This window comes from Acinonyx jubatus, chromosome C1 (genome assembly GCF_027475565.1).
Source record: "Acinonyx jubatus isolate Ajub_Pintada_27869175 chromosome C1, VMU_Ajub_asm_v1.0, whole genome shotgun sequence".
NCBI lineage: Eukaryota > Metazoa > Chordata > Mammalia > Carnivora > Felidae > Acinonyx > Acinonyx jubatus.
Window position 1 is genome coordinate 34816334 of NC_069381.1, and position 23586 is coordinate 34839919.

General features: G+C 47.9%; 2 protein-coding genes and 4 non-coding genes across 6 annotated transcripts; 5 read left to right on the forward strand and 1 right to left on the reverse strand.

The window, feature by feature from the left end:
- The first annotated feature begins 4743 nt into the window (after positions 1-4743).
- On the forward strand, positions 4744-7483 carry RPS8 (ribosomal protein S8). The gene is made up of 6 exons (XM_015066841.3): positions 4744-4796; positions 5194-5300; positions 5777-5876; positions 6274-6449; positions 6684-6813; positions 7318-7483. Exons 1-6 carry the CDS (start codon positions 4793-4795, stop codon positions 7425-7427), a joined length of 627 nt encoding a protein of 208 aa, XP_014922327.1. The 5' UTR covers positions 4744-4792; the 3' UTR covers positions 7428-7483.
- Positions 5028-5107, forward strand: LOC113599674 (small nucleolar RNA SNORD55/SNORD39). Its single transcript, XR_003420588.1, has one exon. It is a non-coding gene; the product is annotated as a small nucleolar RNA SNORD55/SNORD39 (small nucleolar RNA).
- LOC113599682 (small nucleolar RNA SNORD46) lies at positions 5590-5693 on the forward strand. Its single transcript, XR_003420596.1, has one exon. It is a non-coding gene; the product is annotated as a small nucleolar RNA SNORD46 (small nucleolar RNA).
- LOC113599681 (small nucleolar RNA SNORD38) lies at positions 6510-6579 on the forward strand. Its single transcript, XR_003420595.1, has one exon. It is a non-coding gene; the product is annotated as a small nucleolar RNA SNORD38 (small nucleolar RNA).
- On the forward strand, positions 7101-7171 carry LOC113599680 (small nucleolar RNA SNORD38). Its single transcript, XR_003420594.1, has one exon. It is a non-coding gene; the product is annotated as a small nucleolar RNA SNORD38 (small nucleolar RNA).
- A 4972-nt stretch (positions 7484-12455) lies between the features above and the next one.
- Positions 12456-16326, reverse strand: BEST4 (bestrophin 4). Its single transcript, XM_015066769.3, has 10 exons — positions 16283-16326; positions 15668-15831; positions 15488-15582; positions 14693-14926; positions 14362-14516; positions 13840-13917; positions 13352-13549; positions 13168-13248; positions 12909-13063; positions 12456-12760 (listed from the first exon to the last, which is right to left on the reverse strand). The coding sequence occupies exons 2-10, from the start codon at positions 15817-15819 to the stop codon at positions 12487-12489; spliced, it is 1422 nt and encodes a 473-aa protein (XP_014922255.2). The 5' UTR covers positions 15820-15831; positions 16283-16326; the 3' UTR covers positions 12456-12486.
- Positions 16327-23586: the final 7260 nt, after the last annotated feature.

The window sequence follows — 23586 nt, forward strand, 5'->3', positions numbered from 1 at the left end:
TACAGAGAGAGAGGGACAGAGAATCCCAAGCAAGCTCCACACTGGCAGCACAGAGCCCGATATGGGGCCTGATCTCACAAACCGTGAGATCATGATCTGAGCCAAAACCAAGAATCAGATGCTTAACAGACTGAGCCATCCAGGTGCCCCTCGAACCCTTTAATAATGTCCCTTCGCACAAAAGATAAATTCTGAATGTCCTGCTGTGGCCTGGTCAGCTCCTTCCTCTATTGGTCCAGTTGGAATGCAGTTTGGGCAGAACACTTAGGAGGTTAAAAGCCTGGCTCCTGAGGCCACCTTAAGTGGGTTGTTTAACCCCTTTGTGCTATTTGTGAAATGAGGATAATACTGGTATAGATGTGTTAATATACACAAGGTAGTAAGGACAATGTCTAACATTTAATAAGTGCTATATAAGTTCTAGCTAGCTTATCGACCATAGCCAAAGTATGGAAAGAGCCCAAATGCCCACTGACGGATGAATGGATAAAGAAGATGTGGTATATATATATATGCAATGGAGTATCACTCGGCAATCAAAAAGAATGAAATCTTGCCATTTGCAACTATGTGGAAGGAACTAGAGGGTATTATGCTAAGCGAAATTAGAGAAAGACAAATATCATATGACTTCACTCATATGAGGACTTTAAGACACGGAACAGATGAACATAAGGGAAGGGAGGCAAAAATAATATAAAAACAGGGAGGGGTCAAAACATAAGAGACTCTTAAATATAGAGAACAAACATAGGGTTGCTGGAGGGGCTGTGGGAGGGGGGATGGGCTAAAAGGGTAAGAGGCATTAAGGAAGACACCTGCTGGGCTGAGCACTGGGTGTTAAATGTAGGGGATGAATCACTGGAGTCTACTCCTGAAATCATTTATGCACTATATGCTAACTTGGATGTAAATTAAAAAATAAAAAAATAAGTGCTAGCTAGCTAAGCGCATAAGGACAAAGATTTTTGTTTTATTTAATACTGTATCCATAACGTCTGGAACATATGTAAGCACACAATTCATATTTTTAAATGAATGAATACACTGCATCTCCTACCGCTCCAACTACACTGACCTTTATTTCTTGAATATACCAGGGCTTTTTTTTTTTTTTATTCAACGTTTATTTATTTTTGGGACAGAGAGAGACAGAGCATGAACGGGGGAGGGGCAGAGAGAGAGGGAGACACAGAATCTGAAACAGGCTCCAGGCTCTGAGCCATCAGCCCAGAGCCTGACGCGGGGCTCGAACTCACGGACCGCGTGACCTGGCTGAAGTCGGACGCTTAACCGACTGCGCCACTCAGGCGCCCCCCCTTTTTTTTTTTAAATAACAGCTTTATTGAGATACAATCCACATACTATAAAAGTCACCCTTTTAAAATTCACATACTATGAATTCAATGGTTTTGGTATATTGATTTAATCGGGCAACCATCACCACTGATTCCAGAACATTATTTCTTTTTTTTTTTTTTAATGTTTCTTTTTGAGAGAGCGCGCAGCATGTGCACAAGTGGGGGAGGGACAGACAGCGAGGGAGACAGGATCTGAAGCAGGCTCCACGCTGACAGCAAAGAGCCCGATGCAGCGCTCAAACTCAGAAACGTGAGATCATGACCTGAGCCAAAGTTGGACGCTTAACCAACTGAACTACCCAGGTGCCCCAATTCAAGAACATTTTCACCCAAAAAGAAACCCAATACGCATTAGCAGTCATCCCCCAATCTCCTCTTCCCCCAGCCCCTGGCAACCACTAATCTACTTTCTCTATGGACTTGCTATTCTGGACATTTCATATAAATGGAATCATACAATATGAGGTCTTAGCATTTAAGATCCATGTTGGGGTGCCTGACTGGCTCAGTTGGTAGAGTATGTGACTCTTGATCACAGGGTCCTGAGTTCAAGTCCCATGTATGGTGTACAGATTGCTTGGAAAAATTAAATCATGAAATAAGATTCATCAAGTCCTCTATAACTTTCTCTCTTCATTTTTGCACTGTCACTTTTAACACATTAAAAAAAATTTTTTTTTTACATTTATTTATTTTTGAGACAGTGTGAACAGGGGAGGGGCAGAGAGGGAGACACAGAATCTGAAGCAGGCTCCAGGCTCTGAGCTGTCAGCAGAGAGCCCATGCGGGGCTCGAACCCATGAACCATGAGATCATGACCTGAGCTGAAGTCGGATGCTTAACCAACTGAGCCACCCAGGTGCCGCCTTTTTTTATTTTTTATTTTAATTTAAATCTAAGTTAGGTAACATATAGTGTAATAATTTCTCTCCCTGCCCCTCCTGGAATTCTCCCTCCCTCTCTCTCTGCTCCTCGCTCACTTGCGCCCTCCTCCCAGAAATTTAAAAAAAAAAAAAAAAAAGGTGGTGAGAGTTAATGTCCTTGTCTTGTTCCTGATCATTAAGTTTGATTCTACCTATGGGTTTTTATAGATGGTCTTTCTCACGCGGAAGAAGTTCAATTCTGTTTCTAGTTTAAGTATTTTTATCATGAAAGGCATTAGATTTTGTCAAATGCTTTTTTTGTGTGTTTTGAAGTGACCATGTTTTTTTCCCATTTATTTTATTTACTTTTTAAGTTTATTTATTTATTTTGAGAGAGAGAGCACGCACAAGCGGGGGAGTGGCAGAGAGAACGAGAGACAGAATCCCAAGCAGGCCCAGTGCCATCAGCACATAGCCCAATATGGGGCAACTTCACAAACTGTGAGATCACGACCTGAGCAGAAATCAAAAGTAGGGTGCTTGGGGCACGTGGGTGGCTCAGCCAGTTAAGCATCAGACTCTTGGTTTTGGCTCCAGTCATGATCTCAGGGTTCATGACCTGAGAGGCCCCAAGTTGGGCCCTGTGCTGGCAGTGCAGAGCCTGCTTGGGATTCTCTCTCTCTCTCTCTCTCTCTCTCTCTCTCTCTCTGCCCCTCCCGCATTCAGCCTTGCTCTCTCTCAAAATAAATAAATAAATATTAAAAAAAAAAAAAGTAGGACCTTTACCTGACTGAGCCACCGAGGCACCCCTTGATTGTTGTTTTTTTAAAGTAAGCTCTACCCCCAACATGGGGCTTGAACTCATAACCCAGAGATCAAGAGTCACATGCTCTACTGACTGAACCAGCCAGGCACCCCAAGTATTGTTACTTTAGAAAGCAGCAGGCTCAGAAAAGTCCTCCCACGTGTGTTTGTACATGGAGGTGAGATTTTGAGCAGAGACAATGAGAGAATCCCTTCAAAGGGCTGTGATAGGATTGGGAGCAGAGTGTAAAGGACTCCTTTAGACAATTTACTCCTTTAAATACTGCCCTTTGATCCGTTTCCCCTCCAGCCACCAGCCAGTCTCCTCTCTTATTATTTTTTTAAAAATTTCATTGCTGTGGGGAGGGATGCCTGGGTGGCTCAGTCAGTTAAGTGTCCAACTTCGGCTCAGGTCATGATCTCAAGGTTTGTGAGTTCAAGCCCCACATCGGGCTCTGTATTGACAGCTCAGAGCCTGGAACTTGCTTTGGATTCTGTTTCTCCCTTTCTCTCTGCCCTTCACCTGCTTGCTCGCTCGCTCTTTCTCTCTCTCAAAAATAAAACATTAAAAATTAAAAAAAAAAAAGGTTTTCAAGTTACTAAATCCAAGAATCCCTTTTTAGACCTTCACTACCCTTTACAGTAGCATTAGACCATGATATACTATGCTAGCTTTCTTCCTGTCAGTCTAACTGCTCCTTGTCTCCTCTGCCAGTTTTTCTTTACCTGGCCTTAAATGCTCATATTCCTCAAGCCTTGGACCTAGAACATTTTCCTGTATTTCTTTATGCTAAGGGTTGGCACATCACAGTATGCTGATTGAGCCCGTGCGTCAAGAGTTGTTGTTACGTTTTTAAATGTTTGTAAAAAATCAAAAGCGTAATGGTTCATGAGAAATGAATCTCAGTATCGTAAGTTTTGGAACACTGCCACACACATTTGTTTACTATTGTCTAGGATTACTCTCACACCACACTAGCGAAGTCGAGTAGTTGTGACACAGACTCTGTATCTCACAAGCCTAAAGTATTTATTTAGTACATTTTACAAGAAAAGTGTGCTTTATGCTCTCTCCCTAGATGCCATTCATTCTGGAAACTTTAATTACATTTGCATAGTAATGATTCCCAAAGTAACATCTTCTGTCCAAATTTCTTCCATAAGGATGACCAAGACATGAACATCCAGCTGCCCGTCATTCCCACTTAGAGGTCACCAAGATCTCAAAATGAACATGACCAGAACCGCTCCTACCTTAGTTTACCCCATCTCAGTAAAAGGCACCGATTTTCATCCAACTCATCAAGTGAGGAATTAGTAATCCTCGACACACACCCCTTTCCCTAACCCCCTCCCCCCAAGTCCAATGTATCACCAAACCCTTCAGAATCAAACCTAAGCCCACCACTCGTTTCCCTCCCTGTGGCCTTCCACCTTTTCCCATCGCAGCTGCGCCCAGCTTCTAAAACGAGTCTTTTCAAAGCGTAAAGCCAGGTGACTCCACCTCGGATGTACCCTAAAGTCCTCAACCTCTAGCGAGCGGCAGCAAACGCGGGTCCAGCGCTGTCCACGAGTTAGGAGCGCAGAGGCCCCTCTCGCAGCGGGAGGTCCGCGGTACTGTCGCAGAAACGTCAGTGACGTCGCACTCAGACTCCGGGATCCTCACAGCGGCGCGCAGAAACCACGTTAAAGGGGCGGGACTGCGTTTTACAAACCGGACCGTGAGGCTTTGCGTTTTCCCTTTCTCAGCCAGCGCCGAGAGTGATGGGTGAGTGTCGCTCTGCTTCGGGGCCCGGGAAGGGGGACGAGCTCGATCCGGCGCCATCCTGCCTCGCAGTCAAGTCAGGAGTGCGGGCGCCCCGACCCCTAGCACGGAGCAGCCACGAGGAGGGTGGTGCTCGGGTCCTGGCCGCCGAGGCCCCCTCCAGGGGCTGTAGGAGCTTGGGGTTGCAGGCATACCAACATGGCTGCCATGGGAAGGAGCCCGGGCTGGGCCGCATGTGGATGATGACACCTTGATAATGCTGTAAACTCCCGAGTGCGCAGTGGGGGAACCAACCTTGGAGACCTGAGCGTGCGGCCCGTCCGGCGCGGGGGTTTGGGGCTTGCGAGGTGCCGGCCCGAGGCCCAATGGCTAAAGCTTCCGTCCCCGCTCCGGCATGTAGGCATATCTCGGGACAACTGGCACAAGCGCCGCAAGACCGGGGGCAAGAGAAAGCCCTACCACAAGAAGCGGAAGTATGAGCTGGGACGCCCCGCTGCCAACACTAAGGTGCGTGCGGGGCTTTCGCGTCCCCCTAGTCTCCGGCGTGGTCTGGCCTCTGCTTGTGGTGGTTGAATCTTTGCAGGGCTCTGTGATCTGTCTAGGGGACTGGGCGGCCTCCTCACCTTTACCTGTTGGTTGAGACTAAAGAGATTGCATGGAGACAGATGCTGTGTACTAGGACTTAAAGGGCACTTGGAGGGGATGGGCTCCTCAAATGATAGTCAGAAACCTAGTATTTTTGTTGAATAGAGACTTAGTTTTCAGTGTTTGGAGTTAGGTTTTTCCTCTTGGAGGTAACTAGAGTGATGAAAAAGTATCCTTAGGCGTGGTTGTGGCCGTCTTGGTCACCTGTGTGCCACTTGCCAATGCTAGGACTTGTCATAGTTACACTGACTGTGTTGCCTCCGTCCAGCCTGGGTACCCTTCCCTTTGTTGTCTTGCTCTCTTGGATAACCTAGTTCCTGTCTCCTTGTGTTTTCCAGATTGGCCCCCGCCGTATACACACAGTCCGGGTTCGGGGAGGCAATAAGAAGTACCGTGCCTTGAGGCTGGACGTGGGGAACTTCTCCTGGGGCTCTGAGTGTGAGTGAGGCCCTCTAGGAGTGGGTGGGAACTCAATCCCTAAAATTTCCTAAGCTTCAGTAGGTACTTTTTAACAGGAAGTCCTTGGCCTCCATCAGGATACTGAAGTTTCTCTTTGTTTGAAAGATCTTAAGGTTGTGGTAGCTGGAGAATTCCCTCTATCCTGTTTTGTCTCTTAAGTCCTATAGCCTCAGGGATTGGGGCTGAATCTAGACCTTATTTATGTGTGGTTGCCAGCCATCTCTGGAAAGGTGGCTTTGTGGAAGATGAGCTGACACCCTGTGGCTGGGTAACGGCTTAGAGTTCCCTTTTCCTTAGGCACTATGGGGTAGGATGTGCAGGGAACAACAAAGCCAGTTGTTTACAGGACTTGATTCTGAATTTCTCCTGTGAGCAGGTTGTACGCGCAAAACAAGGATTATTGATGTTGTCTACAATGCATCCAACAACGAACTGGTCCGCACCAAGACCTTGGTGAAGAACTGTATCGTGCTCATTGACAGCACACCGTACCGGCAGTGGTACGAGTCCCACTATGCACTGCCCCTGGGCCGCAAGAAGGGGGCCAAGCTGGTGCGTTTTTGGGGTGCCAACTTCCCTGTTGGGCGGGGGAGGCCAGCCTCATTGCAGCCTTCTTATGATGAAAACTGCGTCCAGTTCTGCTGCTGAAGGGAAAGAGATGAAAGCTTTTAGTGCTGAGGAAGGCAGCAGGAATTGGGATGTACTGGGCCCAAAGCTGTGAGGACATTCCTTCCCTGAGCCAGTGCTTGGGGAGCTCCAGCTAAGTCATCTGTCTCCTTTATTTAGACTCCCGAGGAGGAAGAGATTTTAAACAAAAAACGATCAAAGAAAATTCAGAAGAAATATGATGAGAGGAAAAAGAATGCCAAAATAAGCAGTCTTCTGGAGGAGCAGTTCCAGCAGGGCAAACTTCTTGGTGAGATAGCTGTTGCCTCGGGGGAGGGGGTGTCCGGATAACTGTATATCCTCTGCATTTTATTCTTGCCTCTTTTGTTCTTTTTACTGGCCAGCCTTGTGGTAGAGGCTTCACCAGGAGAGTTAAATAACAGAATACAAGCAAAACTCAGAACGTGTGGTCATCCCATTAGTATGAAGCTCAAATGGGAAATAGTGGGCAGGAGTCCATAGGCCTAAGTTTGCCCTCTGCCTCTAACTCCCAGAAGTATTTTGAGAAGTCCATGCATGTGTGGGCTGAGGGGGCTGTCTCAGTGATGAAAACTTTGTCCAGTTCTGCTACTGACTTTTAAGTGACGATGAAGTCTTATCTGAGGAGACAGTGGGCTTCAAGCTTGCCCTCACCACCACCACCACCCCCCCAACCCCCCCAGGATACCTAAACCAACATGGACTTCTAAGGCAATACCTAGGTTTGGATAGGGCCACATTGTCATTTTGCTAATGAATGCATACTCTCTTGCAGCATGCATCGCTTCAAGACCAGGCCAGTGTGGCCGAGCAGATGGCTATGTACTGGAGGGCAAGGAGCTAGAGTTCTATCTGAGGAAAATCAAAGCCCGGAAAGGCAAATAAATCTTCCTCCTTCCTATCTTCGGTCATGTAATAAAAGGTGTTTATTCTGCCCTGTATTCATGTGTGAATATCTGATTGCTTGGGAAACCGTAGAGTGCCCCAGCTCACTCTGCCTGAAGGCCAACCTTAGGTGTGGGCTATGTCGGTAACGGGGAGCATTTCTCACCCCCCAAAGGCTAGCGTTTAGTGGGAACAGGGATGTGGCATGCAGGCCAAGCAGAAACAGTATAAGGGAGGTATCTCAGCACTGGGCCCCCAATATTACTGTGTTGACCATGACTGGTACCTGAAACCATGCTGCCTCTGTAAATTTGGCTCTTTTAGAGGTCCTGTACCCTTTCCCTATGTGCACCTTGGTCTTAAGGTTTTAGCTTGGAAGTTTTCAGCCTGGGTTTGTGAATAGCCTATAAACCTGGAAATTGTATTCCAAATTTCTTTTGTACATTGTTGAGGAAGTTGAGCACACTTGTGTATCTGTATCTTTCAGTTTTTTAATGTCTTTCTGAAGTTAATTTTCTTTTGAAACCTAATCCCCCTTCCCCTCTTACTAAATGTGCAAGATAACCAGTGGTTTCTGCATTGCTAAATCTGCAAAGTTCAGTTCTTTGTCTCCAGCTTGGCTGTACATTGTCTGTTGTAGGTTTTGAATGTGGTTTATGATGCATTTTTTTTTTTTATGTTTATTTTGAGAGCAGAGGAGGGGCAGAGAGAATCCTAGGCAGGCTCCATGCTCAGTGCGGACCTGACTCAGGGCTCCATCTCATGACCACCAAGATCACCTGAGCCTATATCAAGAGTTGGGCACTCAACTGGCTCAAGCCACCCAGGTGCCCCATATGATGCATTTTTCTAATTTTAACCCAAACCTACTTAACACCTGCATTTGTATATCATAATTGGACTCTCAAAAGTGAACATTTTAAAAATGGATAACATTCTTCAGCTTTTCCTTTTCAAATAGTTTCTCAGCTGTTTGATTATAGCAAACAGTTGTCTTTATACAGCTGCTTAAATCAAAATCTTGGATCATTCTGACCCTTATATGCTAACATCTAATAATCCCAGGTCTTAATTGCTTCAACCTTTATTTTTATTTATTTTTTTTTTAATTTTTTTTTTCAACGTTTATTTATTTTTGGGACAGAGAGAGACAGAGCATGAACGGGGGAGGGGCAGAGAGAGAGGGAGACACAGAATCGGAAACAGGCTCCAGGCTCTGAGCCATCAGCCCAGAGCCTGACACGGGGCTCAAACTCACGGACCGCGAGATCGTGACCTGGCTGAAGTCGGACGCTTAACCGACTGCACCACCCAGGCGCCCCAATTGCTTCAACCTTTAAAACCATCCACCTTCCAGTCACTTTTTTATAAGTAGCACTCAATGCTTCTGTTGTCCCCAACACAATCCTAGCAATGTTGATAAGTTTTTTGTTTGTTTTTTTTTTTAATTTTTTAAGGTTTATTTACTTTTGAGAGAGAAAGAGTGCGAGCAGGGGAGGGACAGAGAGAGGGAGACACAGAATCTGAAGCAGGCTCCAGTCTCTGAGCTATCCTATCAGTGCAGAGCCCGATGCAGGGCTCGAACTCCTGAGCCGTGAAATCGTGACCTGAGCCGAAGTTGGATGCTCAACGGACTGAGCCACCCAGGCGCCCCTGTTGATCAGTTTTAAGATCAGGTTTCTGGGGCATCTGGGTGGTTCAGTCAGTTAAGGGTCCTGACTCTTGGTTTCAGCTCAGGTCATGATCTTGGAGCTTCATGGGTTCAAGTCCTGCACTGGGGTCTGTGCTGGCAGTGCAGACCCTGCTTGGGATTCTCTCTGCCCCTCCCCCACTCATGCTCTCTCTGTCTCTCAAAATAAGCTTTAAAAAATCAGTTTTTGGGGGCCACCTGGGTGGTTCAGTCAGTTCATGAGATCAAGACATATGTAGGGCTCTGCGCAGAGCTAGCATAGGATTCTCATTCTGCTCATCCCTCGCGCGTGCAGTCTGAACTTTTTAGTTCTTTTGAGAAAGACTATGTGAGCAGTAGAGGAGCAGAGAGGAGGGGAGAGAGCATCCAAGCAGGCTCTGTGCTATTAGCTCGGAGCCTGACGACATAGGGCTCAAACTCAACGAATCTTGAGATCTTGACCAGAGCCAAAGTTAAGAGTAGGATGCTGAACCAACTGAACCACCCAGGTACCCCCTCTCAAACTTAAAAAAATATATATCAGGTTTTTGACAGGACAACTTACCATCTCAAAAGCCTAACCAAACACTACGGAACTCTACATGACCTGCTCCCTTTTTCTATAGTGCCTATGATCCTGGCCTTACTGAGTAAATAATGTATGTTCATTTGCTATTCTTTTGTTGGAAACAATTTCTTTCAAATACCCACATGGCTTACTCTCCAGGTCTTACTTAGACCCTCGTTTTTGCCCTCTCTGATCACATTTTTTTTTTTTAACGTTTATTTATTTTTGAGACAGAGCATGAAGGGGGGAGGGTCAGAGAGAGGGAGACACAGAATCCGAAGCAGGCTCCAGGCTCCAAGCTGTCAGCACAGAGCCCGTCGTGGGGCTCGAACTCACGGACCACGAGATCATGACCTGAGCCGAAGTTGGCCGCTCAACTGATTGAGCCACCCAGCCGCCCCTGATCACCGTTTTTTAAGTTAGTCCCTTCAGTGCTGTATCTTTTCCTCCTTTTTCTCCTTATCCCTTAGTTGGGCATAAATTTTGCTCATTTTGTCTTGTCCTACTAGAATATAATTCCGGGGAACAGGTATGTTTGTAGCCTGCTCTGTCTCCAGTACCCGGAAGTACAGGGCAACATAGCAAGCACTCCAGTGTGCTAAATTAATTTTTTATTAAAAATTTTTTTAATGTTTATTTTTGAGACCATGCGAAAGACCCTAGTGCAAGCAGCAGAGGGGCAGACAGGGAGACACAGAATCCGAAGCAGGCCCCAGGCTCTGAGCTGTCAGCCCAGAGCCCGATGTAGGGCTCAAACTCATGAACTGTGAGATCATGACCTGAGCCGAAGTCGGACTCAACCGACTGAGCCACTCAGGCACCCCTAAATTAATTTTTTAAAAAACAAGATTTTATCGAAGTTGAAGTTGATGGAAAGTGTAAGTATGTAACTTTTAAGAGTTAAAGAAGTGAACACCCAACTGGTTCATTAGCTTGGCAAAATTGCAGACTTCTGTGAAGAGACAATAGGGAAACATGACAGCCACCACTTTTGAGTACAAAAACTTCAGGACACAGATCAACCCAACCTTCTGAAACCTTACCGTTGCTCTGGGGAGGCCTGTGCCCCACCTTTCCATCCAGTGATTATCTTCATGCAACACCTTAATTTTAGCTATTGTTGACAGAGAGGTATGAGTCAGGAATTGGTATGGGTCAGCAAAGCCACACTAAACACTTTGCCTTTATTTCCTAATTTGAGTTCCAAAAAACTATACTTCCCCTCTACTTATAATTTATGAATAGAATCTTTTTTAAAAAGTCTTGGATCCAGGCAGTATTCATGTCCACAGCCTTCAGATGACCATTCTTGCTCTGAGCAAGGCTACTTCCTATTAACCCTGTGAAAAAAAACTTAAATACCTTACGGGTGAATGGCTGTCCTGGGGGTGCTATTGTCTCCATACATTTGGAGACCTATGCTTAGGTATCCAGTAACCTATGGTCACCCAGCAGTACGAAAGTAGCAAAACCAGCATTATCTAGTCAGTCTACAATGCCAGAGCATGCACTCAACCTCTATACTCTTGTTTCTGCCCTCCTTTGACTTCTGTCCTCTGTAATTCTTTGATCTTAAGATTCAGTTTTAGCATTCACCAAGTTCTTTAATGGAGGCTGAATTTATAGGCCAGGAATCTTAGAGGAGCTCAGTTCAGGCAACTCCATCTAGTGTTGTCTGAGTGGTTTCCCCCCAGCACTGTAGGCCCACCACAGAGATGGAACCCCAGCTTCACATCGTCTCTTCTGTTGGTTGGTGGGTACAGAGAAGGATGTGGTACTCAGAAGTTCAAATGCCCAAGGTCTAGGCTGGGTGGTGTAAGACTGCCTTCAGGGGCGCCTGGGTGGCTCAGTCAGTTAAGCAGCCGACTTTGGCTCAGCTCATGATCTCACGGTCCGTGGGTTCGAGCCCCGCGTCGGGCTCTGTGCTGACAGCTCGGAGCCTGGAGCCTGTTTCGGACTCTGTGTCTCCCTCTCTCTCTGACCCTCCCCCGTTCATGCTTTGTCTTTCTCTGTCTCAAAAAATAAATAAACGTTAAAAAAAATTAAAAAAAAAAAAAAAAAAAGACTGCCTTCACATATGAGTTCAATCAGCCTCCAGTACAGATTCCCAAGCCCTTCCATGTCATCTTTATCTCACTATCCCACTGCACAGCAGGCCAATTTAGTTTTAAGCAACCATAACTGCACAAGTAATGATTATATTCTCATTGTAAACAAAAACAGAATATTATAGGAAAAGCAAAAGTCCCCCAGCACACACACTTTGATCCCTCTTCAGAGTAAGATTATCAAGATGAGGTATACCCTCAATATCTTTTTATGTCTCACACAAATTGTAATGTTTGGACCAGCAGCAACAGCACCTGGGAATTTACTAGAAATGCAACTTCTTGGGTTCCGTCCCAGATCTAATGAATCAGAAATGCTGGAAGGGGCACCCATAACTGTTCCGAACAGGCCCGTCAGTGACGCTGATGCTCCCTCAAGTTTGAGAACAGGCCCAACTCCCCAGGAAATTAACAGTGCACCTGGGTTCTTGTCCTCTAGGCCTCGCACGTGTATCCTTCTAGCTACACCGTCCCCAAGCAAGCCATCCTACCTTCTCCCGCCAAAGTGGACGCATTCCCAGCCCTGACACTGGCCCCGCCATCTTTCTCTTTCAAGATCCGTCCCTAAACGCTCTGGCTCAGGGCACACAGCAAGTGTTCTTATGGCGTCCGAGGGCAGGACCAGCGCCGTCTGGGGGGCAGCGGGGGGCGGAAAGCGAGCAGAGGCAGGCTTGGGGGAGGCAGGCAAGAGGGCCCGGCCCTGGCAGCCTTTTCTCAGGGCTCCCCGGCCTCGTCCCCTGACCCCACCGACGCCTCCTCAATGCGGTCCGCGGCCTCGGGGTCGCCGCCCTCCTCCGCTCGCAAGCGCAGTAGATGAGGGGTCCGGGGAGCTCCGCGTACGCGGCCAAAGGTCCGGAGGCTGATCGCGGGCGAGGGTGCTCCTGCGGCAAACAAGTGGCCGAGCAACGGGGTCTGCGCGGCCGGGAGCGGCCTAGCGGACCCTGGGGACGTGTCCACCTGCACGTTCTGCTCGGGGTCGTCGCTCACGCTGCGGACGGGAGGGAGGTCTGAGCGATCTTGGCGCCGAGCCGCCCTGGGACTGACTCTCCCGAGAGGGCGGGGAACAGGAAGGACCTATCCATTGGCGCCCCAGAGTGCCAGGTCAACCCCTGCCTCCACCAGCTTGGGTCACTCACCGAAGGTTGAAGGTGGAGCCCAGGAAGGAAGGCCGCAGAGCCTCTGCTGCCGTGGCCACCGTGTAAGGCGGCTGCGCTGAGTCTTCGTCCCAGTACAGGTCCTTCTCGGCGGGAGGCAGGTTCTGGTACATGTCGTCTACGGAGAGCAGGGATACCTGAGGCAGGCAGCAAGTCATAAGGATCCTCCTGTCCTCTCCACACTTAGGCGGAGAGCTGGCAAGGAGGGGAGCACAGGGAGTTGCCCCGGGACCGGGCGCACCTGTAAGTTGCGGTCTATGAGCTGGTTAGTCTCAAAGTCATCATCATCCTCCCCAAAGGGGTTGATAATCTGTTCGGCCACCTGCAGGTTGTAAGACAGTGTTTTCAGGGCTCAGAGCCCCATTCTCCATCCCCAAAGTTGAGGTGGACCCACATGTCTACAGAACAAGCTGCTATGTGCCCACCTTGAGCCAGCCAGCATAGAAGAAGAACTGCAGCAGAGTGGTGAGAGGCACATACATGTCCAGGTCCCCCAGAGTAGACGCTGGCTCCTGGCCTGGCTCTAATGGCTCCCGAGGTTTGCCAGGCCCTGCCTCTGGCTCCACAAACTGGCGGCCGACCAGGGAGAGGGCAAAGTAGGAGTATACGGCTATGGTCACCACCTGGAGAAGGAAGCCGGGCCGAGTAAGACAGGGAAAAATGCCCTCCCCGCCCCTGAGGGCCAGTGAGGGACTCTGACAAGGAACTAAATGTGTAGCAAGGTGTGGCAGCATCAGAGGGGATGGGGTCCTATTAGTGGGGGTCCGGGGATGCTTTGAGGATGAGCCCTTAGTTGTTCGGTGTCTCACTGGACTGAACTGCCCCAGGGCAGGTGCCATCTCTAGTTCTCAGTGTCACACACAGCACAGGACATGCAGTAGGCACTGGGACTGGGGAGGTGAGAGGCAGTTACTTGGGTGTAGACGAGAGGTATGCTGATCCAGTCATAGTGGAATAGCATGCTGCACTTGGCCCGGTACTTGTTCAGCTCCTGGTGGAAGAGCAAGAAGAGGAAGTCAGTGGAGGTGAAGAAGAAAGAATGGGGAAAGAACTGGGAGCCCAACACAAACCAGGCCTAGAGGCCCAGTTGGCTGTTGGAGGTGTTACCAATGTGGGAGTGCTTATGATGGGAAGCAGTTTAGCAATGTAGTTCCAAGCATGGACCCAGAATGTATGAATCCCAGCTCCACTAACTATCTGTGTGATTTCGGCAAGTTTCTTTTCCGTTCTGCCTCAGTTTTCTCACCTGTGAAAAAGGGATGCCGATAATGTCTCAAGGGTTGTTGTGATGGCTAATGAGTTAATGTACGTACAGTGCTTCCAACAGTGTGCAGTACAAAGTTGGCACCACCTAAGTGCTCATTACTAAAATTATTGTTCTGGTTTGCAAAGCTAGGAGGAGGAGGATAAATGGGCCTGGTCTGAGCAGACTCACTTCGAGGAGCAGGCAGAGAGCAATGTCATCACGGATTCTCCCATCCCTCCGGGCCTGGGCCGCCAGGTTAGTAAACCAGACACATGGGATCCAGTACTTGTTAAAGTCGGATTTCAGGCTCTCAAACTTTTTCCTCTCTTCCTGGGACATGAAACCTGAGGGGATAAAGTGAGTGGTGCGCAGACTCAGCCCCTGTGCCTAGGACTTGCCCCTTGGGGGTCAGACCTCTCCTCCTAGGAGGCCCACCTTCGGGCTCTGGTGGGCTGTGCCAGGGCTCCCCAGCGTGGCACCTGCATCGGCCCGGCCGAGCCCCAGGGGCCCCTGTCCGCACCTGCATCCACCACGTGCTCCATAGTGGGGAAACGCTTGAGCACGCGGGTGCTGACTGAGCGCAGCACCAGCACAGACGCCAGGTTGGCATAGCGGATGAGGGTACGGCGCAGCAGGCGGCCATGCTGGTCTACGCCGTGCACGCTGGCCGAGATGACGCACATCAGCTGGTCTGGCAGCGGGATGCTTGTATACTGGGCCCACCAGCGGTTCACCACCAGGGTCACGTAGAAACCTGGTCAGCCGCCCCACAAGTGGGGACAGGAAGGGAAGAGGGGGCGTCTGGCAGTTAGTGTGCCCTGCCCCCCAGCTGGAGCGCCTGGTTCAGGCTAGGTTGAACTGAAGCAGGGGGAGGGACACATCTGGCTCCCGTGTCCTGCCTTGATGTCAGGGGAAGTGCCTCTTCCTAAAGCCTCTTCCTTGCTAAGCCAGGCCCAGAGGATGGAGGAGTGCAAACCTCTGGTAGAGAAGTGGTGGCTCAAGGCCACTAGTAGTAGTTAACTCTGAGCCCCTCTTCCCATGAAGGTGGGAAGGGGATGTCACCTCTCTGCAGCTCCCCTCCCCCCAGAGCGGGGGTTTGAAGCCAGCAGGTGTTTTGTCCCTTGTTTGTGGAGTGAGGGTCCAGCCCTCTGGAAATCCTGGACCCAGGATACAACTCCCATGTCTGCTGAACCTGCTCTGGTTAACCTCTAGGCTGTGCTGTTGGGGTAATTCTGACTCTCAGCGCTATCAACTCAACCCAAAGGTCAGGGAAGATGGTAAGAAGGATACCAGGGAGAACTAGAGGGAGCCTTACCCAGTACAAAGGATAAGGGGATGAGATCTGCTGAACGATTACAGTATCGGGCCACCTGAGCATATACATGCCTCTGCTCCTGGGTCAGCAGCAACCTGGGTAAGGTCAGTTGTAAGCCTGGGTTAGAGGGAAGTGGGCAGCCCTGTCCCCCACAGGCCAGCCCTCAGACCTCACCCTCACCGGTAAGTGATGCTGAGCAGAGCATACAGGGCGATGAAGAGGAGGAACTCTTTGTAGAGGAGCTTGTAGATGCTTCCCCTCCAACGGAGAAGCAAGCCAGAGAAGCCTCCGAAGCGAGCCTCCGCCACTTTGAGGGTGTATGAAACCGTCATGGTGCTGGGGGCCTGAGCAGGAGGTCACAAGAGCTGCCCCCAGAGTGTCCCTCTTTCCCAGCAAACCTTCTCCTTAGCTTTCCTTCTTATCGCCAAGCTTAGTTCCCCGGGCAACCTCCCTTCGATTCTGGTCACATACATCCAGCCTTCACCCTGTGTCAGTAGTCATGGGGGAGGAAGCTGCAGAGCAGACAGAGCACATCCCCATCCCCTCCAGAACTCAGTGTACGTGGGTCAAGCCAGGATGGCATGGGCCTAGGGGAGCTGAGATCTATAACCTCTCCTGCAAGAGGCTTCCCTGGGATCCTCTTCCACTTGCAGGGCTAAAAGTAACCAGATCATAAACTGCTAAGGACAGGAGATCCAACTCTAGCCTAGACCCACAACTATCCCTTGGGGTCTTGTTGATAGCTGGCCTCCCGAGGCCCAGGGTACTGTCACCCCCCACTCCACACCTGCCTACCTGCTCTGAGCAGCAGCACGTGTTGAGGAAGGAGAACTGGGCTAGCCCCCACATGAAACACACTTAAATATCTGCCGGGCCCATAAAGCTTAACTGGACTGTGGTTATCATTGATGGATTGAGGCTGTCACCCAGCTTCTCCTGGTCCTGGGAACTAGATTTGTCCCCCTACTCCTGCAGGGCTGGGCTGGCATTTGGGTGGCAGAAATGTCATCTGCACTGACCCCACAGCACACACAAATAACACCATGTCCTTGAAACCAGGATGACAGGGATTACTGTCCCACGCTCCAGGTGAGAAGACAGATGCATGATGATCAATTGTTACAACAGCTGCTGATCACAGAGCACTGACTGACAGGCACTGTGCCAAAGGCACTACTATATCATCCTCTCGTGGAATCCTCATCACAACCCCATGAGGCAGGACTCATCCCCATTTATAGATGAGGCTCCAAGAGGTAAATGTCTTGCCCAAGGTCATATAGCTGGGATGCATTGGAGGCAGGATTCAAAGCCTGAGTTGGTGGACTTTGTTGAGCTTGAAAATAAAATATCCAGTTATTTTACCAGCAAAATGGGTTTATTAAAAAAATAGAGGAATTGCAATTCAGGGCATGCAAGCTATAGCAAACCATAGGCAAGTCTAGAAAACAAAGGAAAGGAATGTTATTTTATAGAGAAAAAGGAGGATGTTGAGAGGGGCTACTTTGAACAAAGTCCACTGGAGGCTGGTGATTTTTTTCTCATTGGCTGAGTTGTGGCATCTTCTCATTGGCTGGGCTGTTGCTATTCAATGTTTATTTATTTTTGGGACAGAGAGAGACAGAGCATGAACGGGGGAGGGGCAGAGAGAGAGGGAGACACAGAATCGGAAACAGGCTCCAGGCTCTGAGCCATCAGCCCAGAGCCTGACGCAGGGCTCGAACTCATGGACCGCGAGATCGTGACCTGGCTGAAGTCGGATGCTTAACCGACTGCGCCACCCAGGCGCCCCTGGGCTATTGCTCTTCAAAGAAAAAGTCTTTCTCCCTCTTGCAGGGGTAGTAAGGTAGGTTCTGTGTTGTTGGAAAATGCAAGGTATGCTTCTCCCTTTTGGGGTCTGCAATTGAGGACAAATTGGTAGGGTGTGAGAACTACCCCCCCTTCTGGCCTACAGGCTATTTTATTTTATTTTATCTTATTTTATCTTATTTTTGAAGGGGGAGGGGCAGGGGAAGAAGGAGAGAGAGAATCTTAAGCAGGCTCTATGTTCAGTACGGAGCCCAGCTTGGGGCTCGATCTCATGACTGTGAGAGCATGACCTGAAGCGAAATCAAGAGTCAGATGCTTGGGGCACCTGGGTGGCTCAGTCGGTTGAGCTTCCAACTTTGGCTCAGGTCATCAGGCTCACTGCTGTCAGTGCAGAGTCCATTTCAGATCCTTTGTCCCCCTCTCTCTGCCCCCCCCCCCCGCCACTGCCCCGCTTACACTCTCTCAAAATAAACATAAAAAAAAAAAAGAGAGAGAGAGAGAGAGAGAGAGAGAGAGAGAGAGAGATGCTTAACTGACTGAGCCACTCAGGTGCCCCCAGACTCTATTTTACATGGTTTTCCTGTATTCAGTTTCACAACCTCAAAGGCTGGAAGTGGCCTACTTGGGCCTAAACAAGGGCTTGAGCCCTAGGACCATAGTCCTGTGCACTGGCCACACTGCCAGGCTTCTAGTCCAGGCTCTGAGACTTGGCTTAACCATCCCCCATCCCTATCCCATAGAGTTGACAAGGCCACAGGCCTGGGACTCAGGCCTAGCGATGCAGACCTCCCTCAGCCCTGTGTCCAGCATCTTGACTCCTAAGGGTGCCTAGCATCCTGAGTGGCCATTTGTTTTTTGTTTTGTTTTTATTTTTTTTTAACGTTTATTTATTTTTGAGACAGAGAGAGACAGAGCATGAACAGGGGAGGGTCAGAGAGAGGGAGACACAGAATCTGAAACAGGCTCCAGGCTCTGAGCTGTCAGCACAGAGCCCGACGTGGGGCTCGAACTCACAGACCGCAAGATCATGACCTGAGCCGAAGTCGGACGCTTAACCGACTGAGCCACCCAGGCGCCCCCTGAATGGCCATTTGTACTTCTAGGCCTCAATTTCTTCATCTGTTAAACAAAGGAAATAATATTTGAGGCACCAGCTCAATTACCCACCCAGTGGTGAGGTCATCCACAAAAACCCAGGAGTGGTGGTCCCACTCTGACCTGTATTGAGAAGCTGCTTCCCCCACATTGTGAGCTGATTCTTACAAACATTTCTGAAAGAGAGGAACATGGAGAGGTGATTAGGAGCACAAGCTTAGGAGTCAGACAAACCTGGGTTTGAATTCTAGTTCTCTGTAGCCTTGTAAGAGTTACCTAATCTCTCTGAACTTCTGTTTCCTCCTCTATAAAACAAGATCAATAACACCTTCCACATAGGGCAATTGGGATTATTCAAAAAAACAATATCCAGAGCCTGGAGCACTGCAGGCATTGAGCCTGGGCTGCTATTACCATGAAAAGCCAAATCTGTTCTCTTTGGTTTCTACCTATTAGTCCTCTGTTGTGTCCCAGAACCAGGCAATCCTTCAGAGATGAAGAGGCAGAGACGTTTCACCTGAAGCCTTGCCAGCCTGTCCCCAAACCAAACAGTGCCAGGTCCTGGCTTTTAAACTGGATATACAAGGCCTTTTGAGATGACCCCATCTCTGCTCCCATCACCAGCCTCTGGTCTAGCTCCTTTTCACTGCTTCTGCAAGGTCCAGCTCAGAGCATCCTCAGGGAAGCTGTCCATGATCTTCCCCAGATCACTCCCCAACGCACTCTAGGTTTCCTCTCTCAGCAGCAAATCACACTGGGCTGTGTGACCTGCCCGCAGGGGTCATCTCCTTCCAGCCTGTGTGGCCCTTGAGGACAAGATTGTGCCTTTTTTCTTTTTTTTTAGTTTATATATTTTGAGAGAGAGAGAGAGAGAGTACAAGCAGGGAGAGGGGCAGAGAGAGAGGGAGAGAGAGAATCCCAAGCAGGCTCTGCGCTGTCAGCTCAGAGCCCAACCCGGGGCTCAATCTCATAATCAGTGATATCGTGACCTGAGCCAAAATCAAGAGTCAGACACTTAACTGACTGAGGCACCCAGGCACCCAAGGACAGGATTGTATCTGATTCATCTTGATAGAGCTGGGGAGTCCTTGAGCCCAAGCAGGCTTTTCTTTTCTTTTCCTTTCTTTTATCTTTTTTTTTTTTTTTTTTCATTTTTAACCTGAAAGACATCTGGCCTTCCTTCCCCTTTTTCTGTAAGAATCTTCCTGGATGAACAAGGTTTGGAAACCTACTCATGGCCAGAAGAGTTATGTTCTCTTTCCAGGGCCCAGGTGAGCCAGGTGAGATGTCAATATGAGGAAAGAACTGGACTCAGGCTGTGTGTGTGTGTGTGTGTGTGTGTGTGTGTGTCCCAGAGGTCTGGAATACCAAGGATCTTTCCCAGAGAGGGTGAGATACCAGCTCTGGGGACTCAGCCATCATGGCCATGCATCCCTTCCCAAGCTCTGATCTGTGGCTTTCCTAGAGCATTCTGGGCTTCATACCACTTAAAGAGTCTAGTTATCTAGGCACCCAGGCCCTGGGACTGAAGGAACTCAGGCTCTGAGGTCCTGGGAGCTTCCTTCAGTACTCCTTTAGGGCATCCCAGGCTGCTGCATTTCTATCATTGCCCTCATTCACTTCTGTGGCCCTCACCTTCCTGACTGTTACCAACACTCTGGATCACTGGGCTGTGAAATTTCCCACAGAGCCATGGATAAAGGTACAGGACTAGAAGACTTGCTCCAGGAAGGGGCAGTTCCCAATCCCCACCCAGCCCCTCCCTCCTGAGTCACCTTATCTCCCTTCCCAGCTGCTGACAAATCCCTTTGGTTTATGGTCCAGGAGAGGGAACCATTCCACCTGTAAATCATTTACTCCACCCGTCTTTATCATTCCTCTAGTTCTTGCCTCTCACCCTCTTCTGGTCCTACCCACCAATGACCCTCTCCCCTCTTCACAGCCCAGAGTTGGATATATGGCTTGACAGTTTACAGCATGGAGTTTGGAGCCAGACTGACCAGATTTTCAAATCTGAACTCCACTGTGAACTACCTTTGTGACCTTGAGCAAGCTGTTTTACCTTTCTGTGTTTAATTTCCCCATGGGGAAATAGGGATGATAATACCTCTCTCATAGAGTTGTGAATATCAAATGAATTAATATTTAGAAAGTGCTCAGAATAGCACATGGTAAGTATGAAACACTACTGTAGCTATTAGCATCTGTCTGGTTTGGCTTTAGCACTTCTACCTTTGGACCCACCAAAGACACCTGTGATCTTATTGCTTATTCCAACAGCCCTCTCCCAGTTCTAACCTTACTTGGCAGCTCTCATTCTTGAAAGACTCCCTTGATCTCTGTGACCTGACACTGTGAAGAGATTCTGACTCTGAGCTGCCAAGGGAGCAAGGAGTGTGGGACATGTGCTCAACTAGAGGCAGAGGAGCCTGACAGAATCCTCTGGGGGATGAGGACCCAGAGAATTCAGAAAAACCTCAGCTTGGGCAGAGATTGTGAGAGTCTTGGGGGAAGGAGAAAGAGCACTAATAAGAGGGACATGGAGACATGGAGCAGTGTAGAAGGAGGACAGGTACAAGGACAGAGAACCAATGATCCCCAGAAAAGTCAGGCAATGGTGAATAGTGAAGTCAGACATCTTGGATTCAGATCTTAGTTCTACCCCTTGGTAGCTGTATATGACCTTGAGTAAGCAGCTTAACCCCTTGAGTCTCAGTTTCTTCATCTGGGAAATGGGGGTAATAATCACATGCATATCATAAGGCTACTGTGAGCAGTCAGTAACATAAATGCTTAGCCCAGTTCCTGGTGCATGGTAGGTGCATAAGATTTATTCATGGTAGCATATATTACACTGAGGGAGGAGGCAGAGGAAACTTCCAGCCCTTTCAGTTACAACATCCAGCAGGATCTCCTCCTTGTGTGCTGGCCTCTGGAGGAGGGCTCAAAAACCCTGATAACCTCCGAGGGGGAGAAGACGGTGAAGAGTAACAGAATATGGCACCCAATATTGCCACTTAGGCATATTGACTATTTTGAACTGTAGCTACATGCAAAACAGCAAGTGCAGGGAGAAGCTTTCTCTGAACTCCCCTTATCTGCCTAAAGATGGATCTCTAAAAGGACTCAATGGGAATGAATCCCCTTCCTGGGAGTTTCTTCTTATATCACAGGAGAGGAGACTAGAAGTGTATACCATATCCAGACAAACTTTGTCACAAATGATCATATCTCCCAACCATTCTTCTAAGGACCCATTCAGTTTTTCCAGAAATCATTTACTCTTCCCCAAGAGGTCTATATTTCCCTTCCATTTTCCCTATTAAGATGGTATTTAAGGGGCGCCTGGGTAGCTCAGTTGCTTAGGCACCTGACTTCAGCTCAGGTCATGATCTCACCGTTCCTTAGTTCGAGCCCTGTGTCAGGCTGTGTGCTGACAGCTCAGAGCCTGGAGCCTGCTTTGGATTCTGTGTCTCCCTCTCTCTCTGCCCCTCCCCTGCTCATGCTCTGTCTCTCTCAAAAATAAAAAAATAAAAAATAAAAACATTAAAAAAAAAAAAGATGGTATTTAAGCCTGAATTCTAAACAACATGAGAGACTTACTCATTTTTCCCTCAGTATCTCCCATTCTCCCCTGCATACATAAGTTATACATGTTAATAAACTTCTGTTTGTTTTTCTTTTGTTAATGTTTTTGTTGGAGAGTTTAATCTGAATGGATGGAGGTAAAGTTTTGACTCCTATACAAAGTCCTAACCCCAGTACCTTATAATGTGACTATATTTGGAGACTGAACCTTTCAAGAAGAAGTTAAATTAAAAGGAAGCTGTTAGGTGGGCCCTAATCTGATTTGAGAAGAAGAAGAGATTAGGTGTTTTTATGAGAAGAAGAGATTAGGACACACAGAAAAGAAGATCATGTCGATAAAGGGGATTAAGAGGTATAAATTTTCAGTTATTAAATATGTAAGTAACGCAGAAATGAAAAGTATAGCATAGGGAAATAGTCAATATTACAAAAATGTTGTATGGTGACACATGGTGACTACAGTTATGGTGGTGAACACTGAGTAATGTGTAGAATTGGCAAATCCATATGTTGTATACCTGAAACTAATATAACATGTATGTCAATTATACTTAAGTTAAAAAAAAAAAAAAAGACTGGGGTGCCTGGCTGGTTCAGTCAGTAGAGCATGTGACTCTTGATTTCAGGGTTGTAAGTTCAAGCTCCAACTTGGCATGGAACCCACTAAAAAAAAAGGAAGAAGAAGAAGAAGAAAGACTATTAAGTCAGAGGGAGAAGACTATCACCTACAAACTAAGAGAGAGTCCTCAGAAGAAATTGTTAAACAAAATTCAACTGGGGCACCTACGTGGCTCAGTCGGTTAAGTGAACAACTCTTATTTCAGCTCAGGTTACGATTTCACAATTCCTGGGATCAAGCCCTACATTGGGCTCTGCACTAACAGCACAGAGTCTGCTTGGGATTCTCTCTACCTCTCTCTCTGCCCCCCCCAACCCCACCGTGTGCTCTTGCTCTCTCTCAAAATAAAATTTTTTTTAAATAATAAAAATTTTAAAATTCAACTAAGTAAATTTGAAGATCTAATTGGCTTTATTAAACAAAACATGAATCAGGCAGCATCCCATCTAGGAAGCTGAGGGGTCTCTGAGGAGTTGTACAAAATGGAAAGTTGTTATAGGAAGCAGTGTGGGGCAAGAAAGAAGCAAAAGAAAATAAAGAATTGTTTCTTGCAAGGTCACTTTCTCTTAGGAGGAAGAGCAGGGGGTCTTATCATGCAGATCACCTCATCTTTCTTTGGGAGATGGAGAGGGTCCTATGCAAGATTTATTGGCACCTATCAGAAAATTCCTGACAGGTTAAAATTTATATTTCTGGGGGAGATTGAAACTGCAATTAGGTTAGGTATTAAGCTCTGGCTTAGCGACTTTGCCTGGCCCAAGTAACACCATTTGAGGTCTGTGGTTTTCTTTTTAACAGAATCAACCTGTCAATACCTTGAACTTGGACCTCCAGCCTCCAGAATTATGAGAAAATAAATTTCTATTGGTTAAGCCACCTAGTGTGTAGTATTTTTTATGGCAACCCTACCAAACTAATACAAAGACATTTTACTTTATTTTCCAAATATAAAATTGCAAAATCAAATATGCCTTTTCAAACTACACAT

Excerpts from the sequence above, each read along its gene's own strand:
- RPS8 (XM_015066841.3), top strand. Across the intron at positions 6,450-6,683 it reads GCAAGAAGGGGGCCAAGCTG|ACTCCCGAGGAGGAAGAGAT; the intron begins GTGCGTTTTTGG and ends TCCTTTATTTAG. Across the intron at positions 6,814-7,317 it reads CCAGCAGGGCAAACTTCTTG|CATGCATCGCTTCAAGACCA; the intron begins GTGAGATAGCTG and ends ACTCTCTTGCAG.
- BEST4 (XM_015066769.3), bottom strand. The coding sequence starts at position 15,819 with ATGACGGTTTCATACACCCTCAAAGTGGCGGAGGCTCGCTTCGGAGGC. Across the intron at positions 13,918-14,361 it reads CTCTCTGCCTGCTCCTCGAA|GAGCTGAACAAGTACCGGGC; the intron begins GTGAGTCTGCTC and ends CTCTTCCACCAG. Across the intron at positions 13,550-13,839 it reads TACCTCTCGTCTACACCCAA|GTGGTGACCATAGCCGTATA; the intron begins GTAACTGCCTCT and ends TTCCTTCTCCAG.